Source organism: Stylophora pistillata, chromosome 4, assembly GCF_964205215.1.
Source record: "Stylophora pistillata chromosome 4, jaStyPist1.2, whole genome shotgun sequence".
Taxonomy (NCBI): Eukaryota; Metazoa; Cnidaria; class Anthozoa; order Scleractinia; family Pocilloporidae; genus Stylophora; species Stylophora pistillata.
Window position 1 is genome coordinate 34,923,656 of NC_142522.1, and position 11,578 is coordinate 34,935,233.

General features: G+C 39.1%; 2 protein-coding genes and 1 pseudogene across 2 annotated transcripts; all 3 read left to right on the plus strand.

The window, feature by feature from the left end:
• Window positions 1-216: 216 nt before the first annotated feature.
• LOC111322948 (grpE protein homolog 1, mitochondrial) lies at window positions 217-2,805 on the plus strand. Its single transcript, XM_022926189.2, has 2 exons — window positions 217-622; window positions 2,284-2,805. The coding sequence occupies exons 1-2, from the start codon at window positions 335-337 to the stop codon at window positions 2,704-2,706; spliced, it is 711 nt and encodes a 236-aa protein (XP_022781924.2). The 5' UTR covers window positions 217-334; the 3' UTR covers window positions 2,707-2,805.
• A 4,460-nt stretch (window positions 2,806-7,265) lies between these two features.
• LOC148733480 (melanocortin receptor 5-like) lies at window positions 7,266-9,197 on the plus strand. The gene has a single exon (XM_088757997.1). It carries the CDS (start codon window positions 7,266-7,268, stop codon window positions 8,232-8,234), a length of 969 nt encoding a protein of 322 aa, XP_088614123.1. The 3' UTR covers window positions 8,235-9,197.
• On the plus strand, window positions 8,562-10,530 carry LOC148733481 (histamine H2 receptor-like; annotated as a pseudogene).
• The last annotated feature ends 1,048 nt before the right edge of the window (window positions 10,531-11,578 follow it).

The following is an 11,578-nucleotide window of genomic DNA, read 5'->3' on the forward strand; positions in this document are numbered from 1 at the left end:
CGCTGTAGAGGAAATAGGCTTTCCTGAGTCTTATTTTATTTATTCAGTCTATCAATCAGGCGACCGATAAATGAACTCCAAGACTACAATTTATATTCACAATATGGAGTGATTGGCATGTAATATCATGACAATGCCTTGAAGTAGAAAGACTGGTTACGAGTGGAAGGAGGCAAATAAATACCCGGGGAGCTAAGCGGCCTGAATAGCCATGGAATGGTTCGGTTACACAGCTCGAGGAAAAAAAACCCACGTGAATGTGATGCAACTTGCACATAATTTACGGCAGTAGTGAAGTTAATCAAAATTCTCTTCTTCAAATTCAGTAAGAACGATGTTGAGATCTACCTTAACAACCGTAAGAACTGCTGTTTTACAGCCCGAGCATTCCAGGCAACTGAATATTTACGTTCAGCTGTCGCGTTTACTGGGGACAAAATTTAGATATTGCACTGCTCAGTCAAGTCCCAACAAGAACGCAACTACGTCGAAAGAAAGCGTTGAATCTGATCAGAAATCCTCGCAGCCAGGAGGGAAAGCATCAGATACTGCCAATGAAGTTAAAGAAACCGAAAACGATCGTCTTTTAAAAGAAAAAGAAAGTTTGATAAAAGATCTTCAGGTAGGTGAAAGACTTCAATGGCAGAAGGACACTGTAACAGCACTCTAAAGGAGATCATGAAGCTATGAACTAAAAGATCTCTAAATTATATATTTAATTTTTAAGACGTACTCGATGCTGGGAAACTTTGCACGGTAGTATGAAGACGGTTAGGAAAAGAAAAATTCACAGGATCGATGACTTTGTTATAGTGCTCTATATCTAAAATAATTTGAGTTATGTCAGCGCAAACATTTGCGTAAAGGACTTATGTTACAACGTCCTGTAAGTCACCAATATTTGCAGATTACTTGAAAAAGAGAAGGAAAAATTATAGGCACCAAATATTGCTTAACGTTTGAATGTATTCAGTTACCTAATGTTCACTGAGATAGCATTCAAATCAGTATAAGGGAGAGTGTTTGTTTATGGGGTTTCACTTCTGAACATGAACATTGTGATTAAGTCTCAAGTAAAGCCTGGTTCACATATGATCGCAGGCGATCGCACTCGATCGCCAGCGATCATCTGCGATTATATGTGAACAGCTGTGCGATCGTCTGCGATGGAGTGCAATCATATGTGAACAAAGTTCTGCGATCATACGATTGGAATGTATCCAATAATGTGGCAAGCGGCATGATACCAAGACAACCAGTTGTTTATCAACTTTTACACGTGCGTGTGTTTTGACAAGATGGAAGGTCAAAATTGACACGGAGCAGTTTATGGAAGAAATTAGAAAATACGATTGTTTGTTCAATCGCTTTAGCAAAGAATTCTCTCTTTCTTAAGACTTTCTGCACCAAGAAGTGATGTTTCTTCTTTGATCTGGCAGCAATTCTCCATTTAAGTAAAGACAACAGAAGCAGAATGTTAACATCTATTAATTGAAAGTTCAGCGTCCTTAGCGTTTATGTTGGTTGACTGGAGTTACATTGTATTACCGCTGAATGGTAAGCCATGGACTCAGTTGTCACAGATTGCTACGATCATATGTGAACATGCAATTCATGATCTTTGGTTGAGTGGTTTCAGTGGTCGTGCGATCGTCTGCAATTATATGTGAACCAGGCTTGAGTGATTCTGTTGTCTGATGTAATCTGTCAATCTACCATTGCCCAATCAGTAAACAAACCAATTAAGGCTGGTTTTTATTTATAATGGAGTTGAAGCCATTTAAAGCGAAGCAAAGCAATTTCTGGTGAAATCTAGCCAACAAAATAGAAAGAAAAAATATCAATGACACTTTAAAACTCTGTAAAAACTGGATTGTGGGAGGTGTGAGCCTGTAGATGGCCAGAGAACTGGCCAAGAAATCAATTGGTTCTTCCTCTTCTCCTTGTGACTCCAACAATGTGGTTTTCACTGGATCATAAGCATGGGAGTCATAAACAGAATCAGAAGAATATGAAACTGTTCTGGTTCTTCTGATGTTGATTCCCTCTGGCTTATGACTATGCTTACAACTTCAATTTTGGATTTCCACTGAGGTGAAATGCTCCTATGATGGACTCTGATTTTTTTATTCTCGCTGGGTTGTAAGAGCACCTATGACTGACTCTGTCAGTAGTGAGAACCTGTCTTTAGTCAAACAAACATGCTTACTAAATGCTTTTTCTATCCTGCTTATGTTACAAAAAAAAAAAATAATAAAATAACTGATGACTTTTCTATTTCAGGACAGGTACAAACGTTCCCTGGCAGATAATGAGAACATATTATCCCGCAGCAGGAAGCAAATTGATGAAGCCAGGCTGTTTGGTATTCAGGCCTTCTCCAAAGACCTTCTTGAAGTTGCAGACATATTAGGAAAAGCAACGGAAACTGTTCCCAAGGAGGAGATAGATAAGAATACTCACTTGAAGAACTTGTATGATGGGCTTCTAATGACTGAAGCCCAGTTACAGAAGGTTTTTAAGAAGAATGGTTTAGAGAAAGTGTATCCACTACATGAAAAATTTGATCCACACAGTCATGAAGCATTGTTCCAGATTCCATTACCAGATAAAGAGAAAGGCTCTGTTGCTGTTGTTGAAAAAGTTGGATATAAACTGCATGGAAGGACACTTAGACCAGCTCTTGTGGGAGTTGTAAAAGAATAGAACTTTGGATGATGTTTTTATTCATTAAAAATTATAGGTTTCTGGATTTTAACTATGCTTAGTGATAGTGGTGGGGAAAATAAAGAATCCTGGCAGCCACATCCTTGTAAGACTGCATTACAATCAAATTTGTAATATCATTATCACATGCAATTAAGTTTATATAATTAATTGTCTACCATCATGCATGTACAGTACCTGCAGTATCCCCTTAAGCTTTCCCGAAAGCTTGAAATTCACAAATACCAGGGCAAAATGTAAATGTGCTTCATGCAAGTTCATGTATTGAAAATATGTGCATTGGACCTGCTTTCCCCCCCTAACCCTCTCACCTTTCAAATATTAAAGACTCTAAATCCAAATTATGATTTACCTGCGAGATACATTGACAATAATTATTTCCTTGCTTGTGAGGCTAGAGGACCTTAGGTCTTATCAATGATCATAAGTCAAATGATTTCTTGAAAATATGTTAAATCTTGAGCCCTTAAAAACAGATCTCATGTTGCTTGCTCCTTATTTATCCAATTGCCCTCAGCTGCCTAGTGTAAGCAGAAATCTAGAATGTTAACAATGCTTGGAGAAAATGCTATACATAACAACAACCCTCTGATATTTCCTGAATAATAGCTTTTCATGCCCACATCAGTTGATCATGTCTACTTGAATGGTGTTGAACTTTCTATTTCATAGTTCCTTGACCATGAACTAACATATTGATATTTGGTGTGTGTCAATGTGTATAACTTTCTGTTAGTAAATTAGTGCTTAATGAATTTATTTGTAAGTATCTGAGGTTTTTCCTTTGTACTTTGAAACTGATATGGGACATAAATGGAAAATTTTTTTTTTTTTTTTCAAAATTCGCATTATTTGTAAAGCTCCTAACCTCTGTGTGCAACATTCAGTTTTGTACAATAATATCAGCAATTTCAACACATAGTTCGTGTGAATGTATTGGGTAAATTAAAGTTGAGATAGCTCTATCCTGAGCAACTGCCAGGTTTCCTATAAGAGAACCTTGTTCAGCAAGGATTTTCATATTACTAAGGAATTTGCTCCTCAATGTTACTTTGATCAACTGGGTTAGTTAGGCTAAGATTTAGTAAAATTCACTACACTGTGTTCTTGTCCTTTTATTGTCATTTGACTTGTTCTTCCTGTTACCAGCTGTGTCATAAGCGTTCTTTTACTAGCCTGCAGTGCCGGCGTATTTTGGGCGCACGCGTGCACATTTTCGTATTAGGCCGCCATCTTAGATTTGGTAACTGTGGAGGACTGGGGCGAGGAAATATTTGCCGAGGGAGTAGGTGTTAAGTGGAAAATGGGCAACGGGGAAGAGGGAGGGGAAGGGAAAAAAAAAAGTACCATTCTTGGTACAGATGACGTAAGCAAATGCAAAGACTATTTTTCCGCGCGCGCTTGTTTTTTCTGGTCACGTAAGATCTGTTAAATAAAAGGGAACTCTTAAGCTACAATGTATCAATGTTATGTTATAAAACAAATGGTAAACACCACAGCGTACGCTATTGAGTTATGGATGCACTTGGGAGGTTTGCTAAGCACTCAAGAAGCTAGAGTCGCTCGAGGCGATAGCCTCGAGCGACTCTTACGCTTCTTTCGTACTTAGCAACCTCCCAAGTACATCCATAACTCAATAATGTATGCTGTGGTGTTTACCATTTGTTAAATCTATATATCTATCTATCTACCTATCTATCTATCTATCTATCTATCTATCTATCTATCTATCTATCTATCTATCTATCTACCTATCTATCTATCTGTCTGTTGTTTTATTGTTTCAGTAAGCCGGCTTTAGCTTGTTTTATCACGCACTCGAAAAGCTGTGGAAATATTCATAGGTCGCCCCCAATCGCGTGCATGATGTCAGTCTTAAAACTAGTTTGGAACACAGGCTTTCTGAATAAGATTTCAGCCAGTGTGAATGAGTCCTCAAAGGTGCCGGCCTATTTATATCCTCTACCTGGCTCTTGCGTATGTTTCGGGACGCAGCGTGGCCGAGTGGTCAGCGTGTCGGACTCGTAATCCGTCGCTACCGGGTTCGAGTCCCGCCCTGACCACCACCGGGATTTGTTTCACGGTAGCTCCGAGTTCAAATCCTCGGCCGTGCTTGTAAATAGCCAACTGGTTTGCCTCCGGCCAGGTGGGATTCTTAACAGTGTTATGTTCAATTTGAATTCAGTTTGTTTATAGCCCACAATGTAAACTACTGGGTTACCAGTAATTGTGTTAGCTATTTAAAAAAGTTTATTTATTTTTTATTCTTCAGTTGTTTCAAAGTTCGCATTTATTATGAAAGTGGAGGGCTGATAACTCATCATGCAAAGTACACTTTACGGCAGCCGACATCCTGATAAATTTTCCAGCCGGCTGACACCAAACACTGCCACCCCCCCCCCCCCTTCCCTTTTTCCTTTTTCTCCAGATTTTTGACCCAGCAACAACAATTTTTATTTCATGCCCAACTCCGACAACTGAGTCCACTTACTTGTGTAGAACTGAATAAAGGCTGATAGTTTCGAAAGAAACTGTTTGGGGCTGCGTCTGTGGGAGTAACGAAATAATTTGGATATATCAACAAAGTTAAAATGGTAAATTGGCCACCGTAAAGATTACCAAGGCTGACGTTTCGAGCGTTAACCCTTCGTCGTAGCGAATAGAGGAATTGTGGGTTGTGTGTGCTTTTAAAGGAAGAAAATGGAGCTACGTTATTGGTGGGAACATGGCAACGAGAAAAACACGAATAAATTAGTGGAATGAAAAGCGTTCGTTGATCCCTGTGGGATTTAGACTGCCGGTTTGAAAGATGAGCTTTTGTTCAAGAGTTTTACGGCTTTCCGTGCTACCTAAGTGTAAGGAAAGACCGCAGATTGCCATATGTTGCTTAGAATGATTAGGTAAATTAAAATGTCTAGCGACTGGTTTCGAACTGACTAACAACTTCAGTTTACAAAAATAGTTTAAGAAAGCAAGTAACCGCGCGTGTTTGCAAACGGATACATACAGATGTGTATCCGCTGATGACTATCAGAAAGGGTGCAGAGAACATTAGAATAACCATTTTTCACCAGTCGCCTGACGCTACTTTTTGACACTCGTCGAGTATTTTCAAAGCAGGTTATCTTATTGTTTAATTGCTCCAGCAAGCTGGTTTCGAAAACATCAACTTTTTCGTATACTTATTACAAACCACAGGAAGAGAAATTACGAAAATACTCTTTTCTAAAAAACATTTTGTTCTGTGACTTATGTTAGCTAAGAATAGTACATAACTCTCCAAATGAACGTGGAAGACTTAATCAGTTTTTTTTTTTAGAGGTTAGCGCACCTCGATTAGTGCTTCGTGGCAAACAATCGCTATCTGCTATGAATGTGCAATGGAAACTGACAGCTAGAGTAGGGGTCAGGTGGCTTGCATTCTAAATTATTTGATAATTTTCAGAAGGTTTTGACCATTCTTTCAGTTTGAATTCTTCCCTCATATATAGAAACACTCAGTTAGCAAAGACGTTTCTATATTTTATACTTTAGAACCCCTAACTCTCAATAAGTAGCAGCATATTCATTTTAGTTTCACCTATACTCTCTCGCACGCATTTACATAACGTCCTTTCTGATGGAAATCTATATTTGTCCGACAGGATGTCACTTTTCATTTGTTTAAGTGTTCTGAGAGGTATCACCTTGACTTTCAAAATACGTCCGCGCTTCCGTCGTAATATCAGTGATTTCCTAGCGCGAACTTTTTTTGCACCGATCTTATCGTGAACATTACGGAAAACAATCTTACAGATGCTTATGTGTGATAAAATTTTCGATTTGCAGAATTTCTTATCTCTCTCTGAAAACTTGTTGTATGCAGGTGTCTTCTTCGTGTGAGTCGCTGTTAGATTCTTGAAAAAAAAGAAATAAGCAAAATAAATACCGATTCCACCCCTGAACTGTTACATAAAAGTTTTCAAAGACTTAGTTGTAATACCGTCTTTTAAGCTGCGGCAAAAATTTTCGATTTGCAGAATTTCTTATCTCTCTCTGAAAACTTGTTGTATGCAGGTGTCTTCTTCGCGTGAGTCACTGTTAGATTCTTGAAAAAAAAGAAATAAGCAAAATAAATACCGATTCCAACCCTGAACTGTTACATAAAAGTTTTCAAAGACTTAGTTGTAATACCGTTTTGTAAGCTCCGGCAAAGTGAAGGCCGTAAGTTAGATAACTCATTGGGTTAATTACGTCACCTTCGTTAAATAAAGAATATATTGTATATTGTATTGTATAAAGTGCACAAAAAAAACCTACACAGAGGCATTGCTATTGGCAACAATGGTAATGAACCGTTTTTATTAAATTTCTGCTATTTTATGGCTAGCTCAACAGGCTTTCGGATGTGTATATTGGTCTACTTGTTTAAACGTTAACTTTATTAGTTTCGCTACGACGAACGAAATTGTGGCTTACCTCGGACCGCAAGAACAAAAGAAATTTCCAGTAGGAACTCAGTCGAATTTAGCTGTTATCAGGGCTATGCAAAGAAAATGATGAATTTATCAGATGAAAATTCAAGCAGTCTCGACCGCATGATGAATCCAGAAGCCTTTTGCCAGCGCATTCAAAATGATCTAAGTGATAAGATACGGCTCAACGCAGCCTTCACCATTTCTGCTTTGAATCTACCCATCTGGATTCTCATCTTATCAGGGAATTCCATCATCTTAGTCGCCCTCAACAGGGACACCTCTCTACACCCGCCATCTAAACTTCTTTTCCGAAACTTGGCCTTCACAGATCTCTGCGTTTCGCTTATCACTCAGCCCTTGTACATTCTGCATTACATGATCATCGCTTACGAACGCTGGGATATTTGCCCATTAACACAAAAACTAAGTCATATCACAACGTATTTACTATGTGGCGTATCTCTCATGACTGTGTGTGCAATAAGCGTGGACAGACTTCTCGCTTTGCTAACGGGTACGAGATATCGACATGTGGTTACCTTAACACGAGTTCGTATTTCGCTGCTGTTTCTTTGGATTTTCTGTTTATCTACAAGCATAACACTCCTGTTGAAGTCCAGTGCTCGCATATACTCTGTCATCAGCGCCATTTGCATAGCTTTGGGGTTAGGAACGTCAACGTTTTGTTACGCGAAAATTTTCGTCATTCTTCGAGGTCATCAGAAAAAGATAAGCGGCAATCGGGACCAAGGCAGCAACAACAACAGATTTTCGCTTACTCGTTCTTCGATAAACTTAAATCAATACAGAAGATCAGTCTCGACAGCTCTTTGGATAAATCTCACTTTGATAGCATGTTACTCTCCTACTGCATTAGTTCTTGTATTCAGATCTATCCCCTCAATTTCATTTTCAGCGTTTATCGTTTCTTTTGGAGCGGCTCCTTCGCTTGTTTACTTGAACTCCCTTTTGAATCCTATTCTTTACTGCTGGAGAATTAAAGAACTTAGAGCGGAGGTGAAAAATATTTTGAAGACAGTTGTTTGTTGATAAAATCATTCACCCCACGATCGCAACACGATTCTCCTTACTTGCCGGCATACATTATTAGAAAGTTAGTTCTGAGAATTTAGTTTCAAATCAGACATAGCTGCCCTCCGGTTGATAAGTTCTCATGTTTTGATGATCTTTCTGCTTGTTAATGTTTGGATAATTTCCGAGGAAATAAATCCTCCAAATATCAAAGGCTTAATAAAAACAAAAAAATAAGGTTTTTTACCAAAGACTCTCAAGTGCTTAATTTAAGCTTAAAAGTTATGTATCCTTAAGCGATTTCAATTTCTTTTTTCCAGTGTAGTTATCTGTAAAAGCACGCAAATGAAGTGAGCAAGATAGAAGGTGCTGTTCAGCGCTTGCAAGCCCTTACCAGGATAAAAAATGGAACGGAAAACTCTGGAAAGAATATTTAGCACTAAGTGTTAAGTAGCCTCTAGCATTTATCGTTAGTTCCCAAGCCATACACGGTAACATTAGACCACCTGTTCCAATCTGAACTGTGTGGAGAAATCAAAGAGGAACATGCTTTCCCAAACATAATATTTCAGTGAAATGCTTTTTATAACGAATCTTCAAAGTGACGGAAATACTTCCAATATAATAATTGGCTATAATTAGTCACATGATGACTATACATTTTTAGATACAGAAAATAGATAATTATCATTATAACTTCTACTATATAAATTTCAGTTCCCTTTTGATCACTCATTTAATAAAACATTCATTCCGGAATCCTTTAAACCAAAATATGGAGAGACGTGCGCCGTAGCTCAAGAAAAGAATCTTGCTTGTTGATATTCTGGCAAAAATTTTGTAAAGTGACGCAATCCGTAGATTAATCAGCTATGAATTCGAAAAGGATCTTTATACTTAAAGAAATGGAGACAGAAGTTATATTGATAAAAAAATCTAGACATAAAATGAATTGAACGAAGGCAAGGTTTTGTTGATAGAGTTTATTTGCATTTGTTGTCATGACAACTACAAAAAGAAATGATTGAGACATATTTGCTAAATATTGGTCAGAGACAGTGAAACAGAAAATTTGATAAAGAAATAGTCAGAGAAAATAAAAGTTTATTAATATTTGAAATGGATAACGGCTATCAAGTAAGGAAAGCCAATGGCAGAAAAAAATCTTTGATCTAACGACCGGCAAGGACCGGTTGGCAATGAAGATGAGGATAATAATATGATGAAGATATCAAAGAGATTTGACCCAGAAATGGGTTTAATTTAATATTCCACCTTCCCTCGCGTCGCAAAATCAATCTACAGCGCAGAATATGCTGGTGTCTGTATAAGTTTAACCATTTCTTGTATAAACATTCCTTTTGTTGTAACTGCAGTTATGGGGAGCATTTCTATTTTACTCGCCCTCCGCAAGACAAGCTCCAACTAAGCTTCTTTTTCGCAATCTGGTGTGTACAGACTTTTACGTTGGTCTGATTTCGCGGCCACTTTTTGTGTTTCACTTAATGGTGATATCTCGAAAGCGCTGGGATCTGCGTGGTTACACTGGATACACTGAGGAACTTGGTGATATCTCCACTGTTGACTATCACCACTATCAGTTTGGATAAACTGTTTGTGCTGTTTAGCGGTGTGAAATACAGACAACTTGCGACACCCACGCGGATTCGTATTCTATTGGCCATGTTTTAGACTTCTAGCGTTTTTACCGGCGTATCATTTGTTTGGAACATGCGCGTCTTCCTAGGAATCAGTTGTATCTATGTAACTCTGTGTGTGGCGATATAAACGTTCTGTTACGCAAAAATATTTCCGAGTCTCCGCCGGTGGACAACAAGGGAGGGTATACCAAGACAGTAGAGCACAGAGCAACACGAATGATTCCATAACCGGGAAGAGATATTGGAAGTCAGTGTCGGCAATAGATTCACCCTACACTGACTGTGTGTTATATACCGTATGCTACAATTAAAATTTTCACCACTTTTGATGTGGTTCGCCTACTCTTCTGATAGTAGAAGCCTTTACGGCCTCGATAATTTATCGTAACTCGACCCTGAACCCTATTCTTTATTGCTGAAGAATAAAAGAGGTGAAAAAGATAGTCAAAGACACACTGGACAAGTTTTGTCCATATACTTGGATGTATGGACCGAGCGTAGTAATGGTGACGGGAGAAAATTATTTTCCCGTCAAATGCGCGCGTTCTGACAGTTCGATGATGAATATGATGATGTTAGATGAAGATCTCTCTTATCTTCATAGAGCACATGGAAGGCGCCATTATTCAGTATCATCTAATTGGAATCACTGATTTGAGACTGCTTTAATAACGAAACATCATTCTTTTATTTGAACCATTAAGAGAAAGGTCGTTTTGAACATATGATAACGAGAGTTGCAAATTTTGAGAGTGCACGGAAGCTCCCGTCTAGTGTCCACATATCCGTCATATGTGACTGAAACAAAGAAAGTAGCCCCTAAGGTAATCGACGATGCCCATGTTAAACCTTCCAAACGACATGCTTCAGATAGGGGTAACATGTCCACTTAAAGACTGAGACATTTCAGTTCTAGATGTCGAGCCACAGGGTGTCTCACAATTACAGATGCAGAGAAAAGAAGCCATGTAACAACTTTTATATCTAGTGATGGTGGAATCTTCCTCAGATGTGCTAGTAACCATGTTGACATGGGCTTAGTTCAGGAAGCACTCTCCTCTCCTGTAGTTCTCCTTAGTTCAGGAAGCACTCTCCTCTTCTGTAGTTCTCCTTAGTTCAGGAAGCACTCTCTCCTGTAGTTCTCCTTAGTTCAGGAAGCACTCTCCTCTCCTGTAGTTCTCCTTAGTTCAGGAAGCACTCTCCTCTTCTGTAGTTCTCCTTAGTTCAGGAAGCTCTCTCCTCTCCTGTAGTTCTCCTTAGTTCAGGAAGCACTCTCCTCTTCTGTAGTTCTCCTTAGTTCAGGAAGCACTCTCCTCTCCTGTAGTTCTCCTTAGTTCAGGAAGCACTCTCCTCTCCTGTAGTTCTCCTTAGTTCAGGAAGCACTCTCCTCTTCTGTAGTTCTCCTTAGTTCAGGAAGCACTCTCCTCTCCTGTAGTTCTCCTTAGTTCAGGAAGCACTCTCCTCTACTGTGGGAGGGACAGGAAAGTTAGAACCTCACGCTTCCAACCTTTTCCCGCACCCTGTTCTCCTAGGCTCCTTCCCCCCTGTCCCACCCTCCCCTCCCCCTGTTCTCCCCCTCCCCCTGTACCACCCTCCCCTCCCCCCACTCTCTTGCTCACGAAAGGGCGAACTTAGAACGCTGTAGAGTTTTTAAAGTAGAAAAAACTCCTTCCAGTGCTAGCGTAAAGGAGATGATGCCAG

Coding starts and splice junctions, on each gene's coding strand:
- LOC111322948 (XM_022926189.2), top strand. CDS start 335: ATGTTGAGATCTACCTTAACAACCGTAAGAACTGCTGTTTTACAGCCC. Junction 623..2,283: donor GTTTGATAAAAGATCTTCAG/GTAGGTGAAAGA, acceptor TTTCTATTTCAG/GACAGGTACAAACGTTCCCT.
- LOC148733480 (XM_088757997.1), top strand. CDS start 7,266: ATGAATTTATCAGATGAAAATTCAAGCAGTCTCGACCGCATGATGAAT.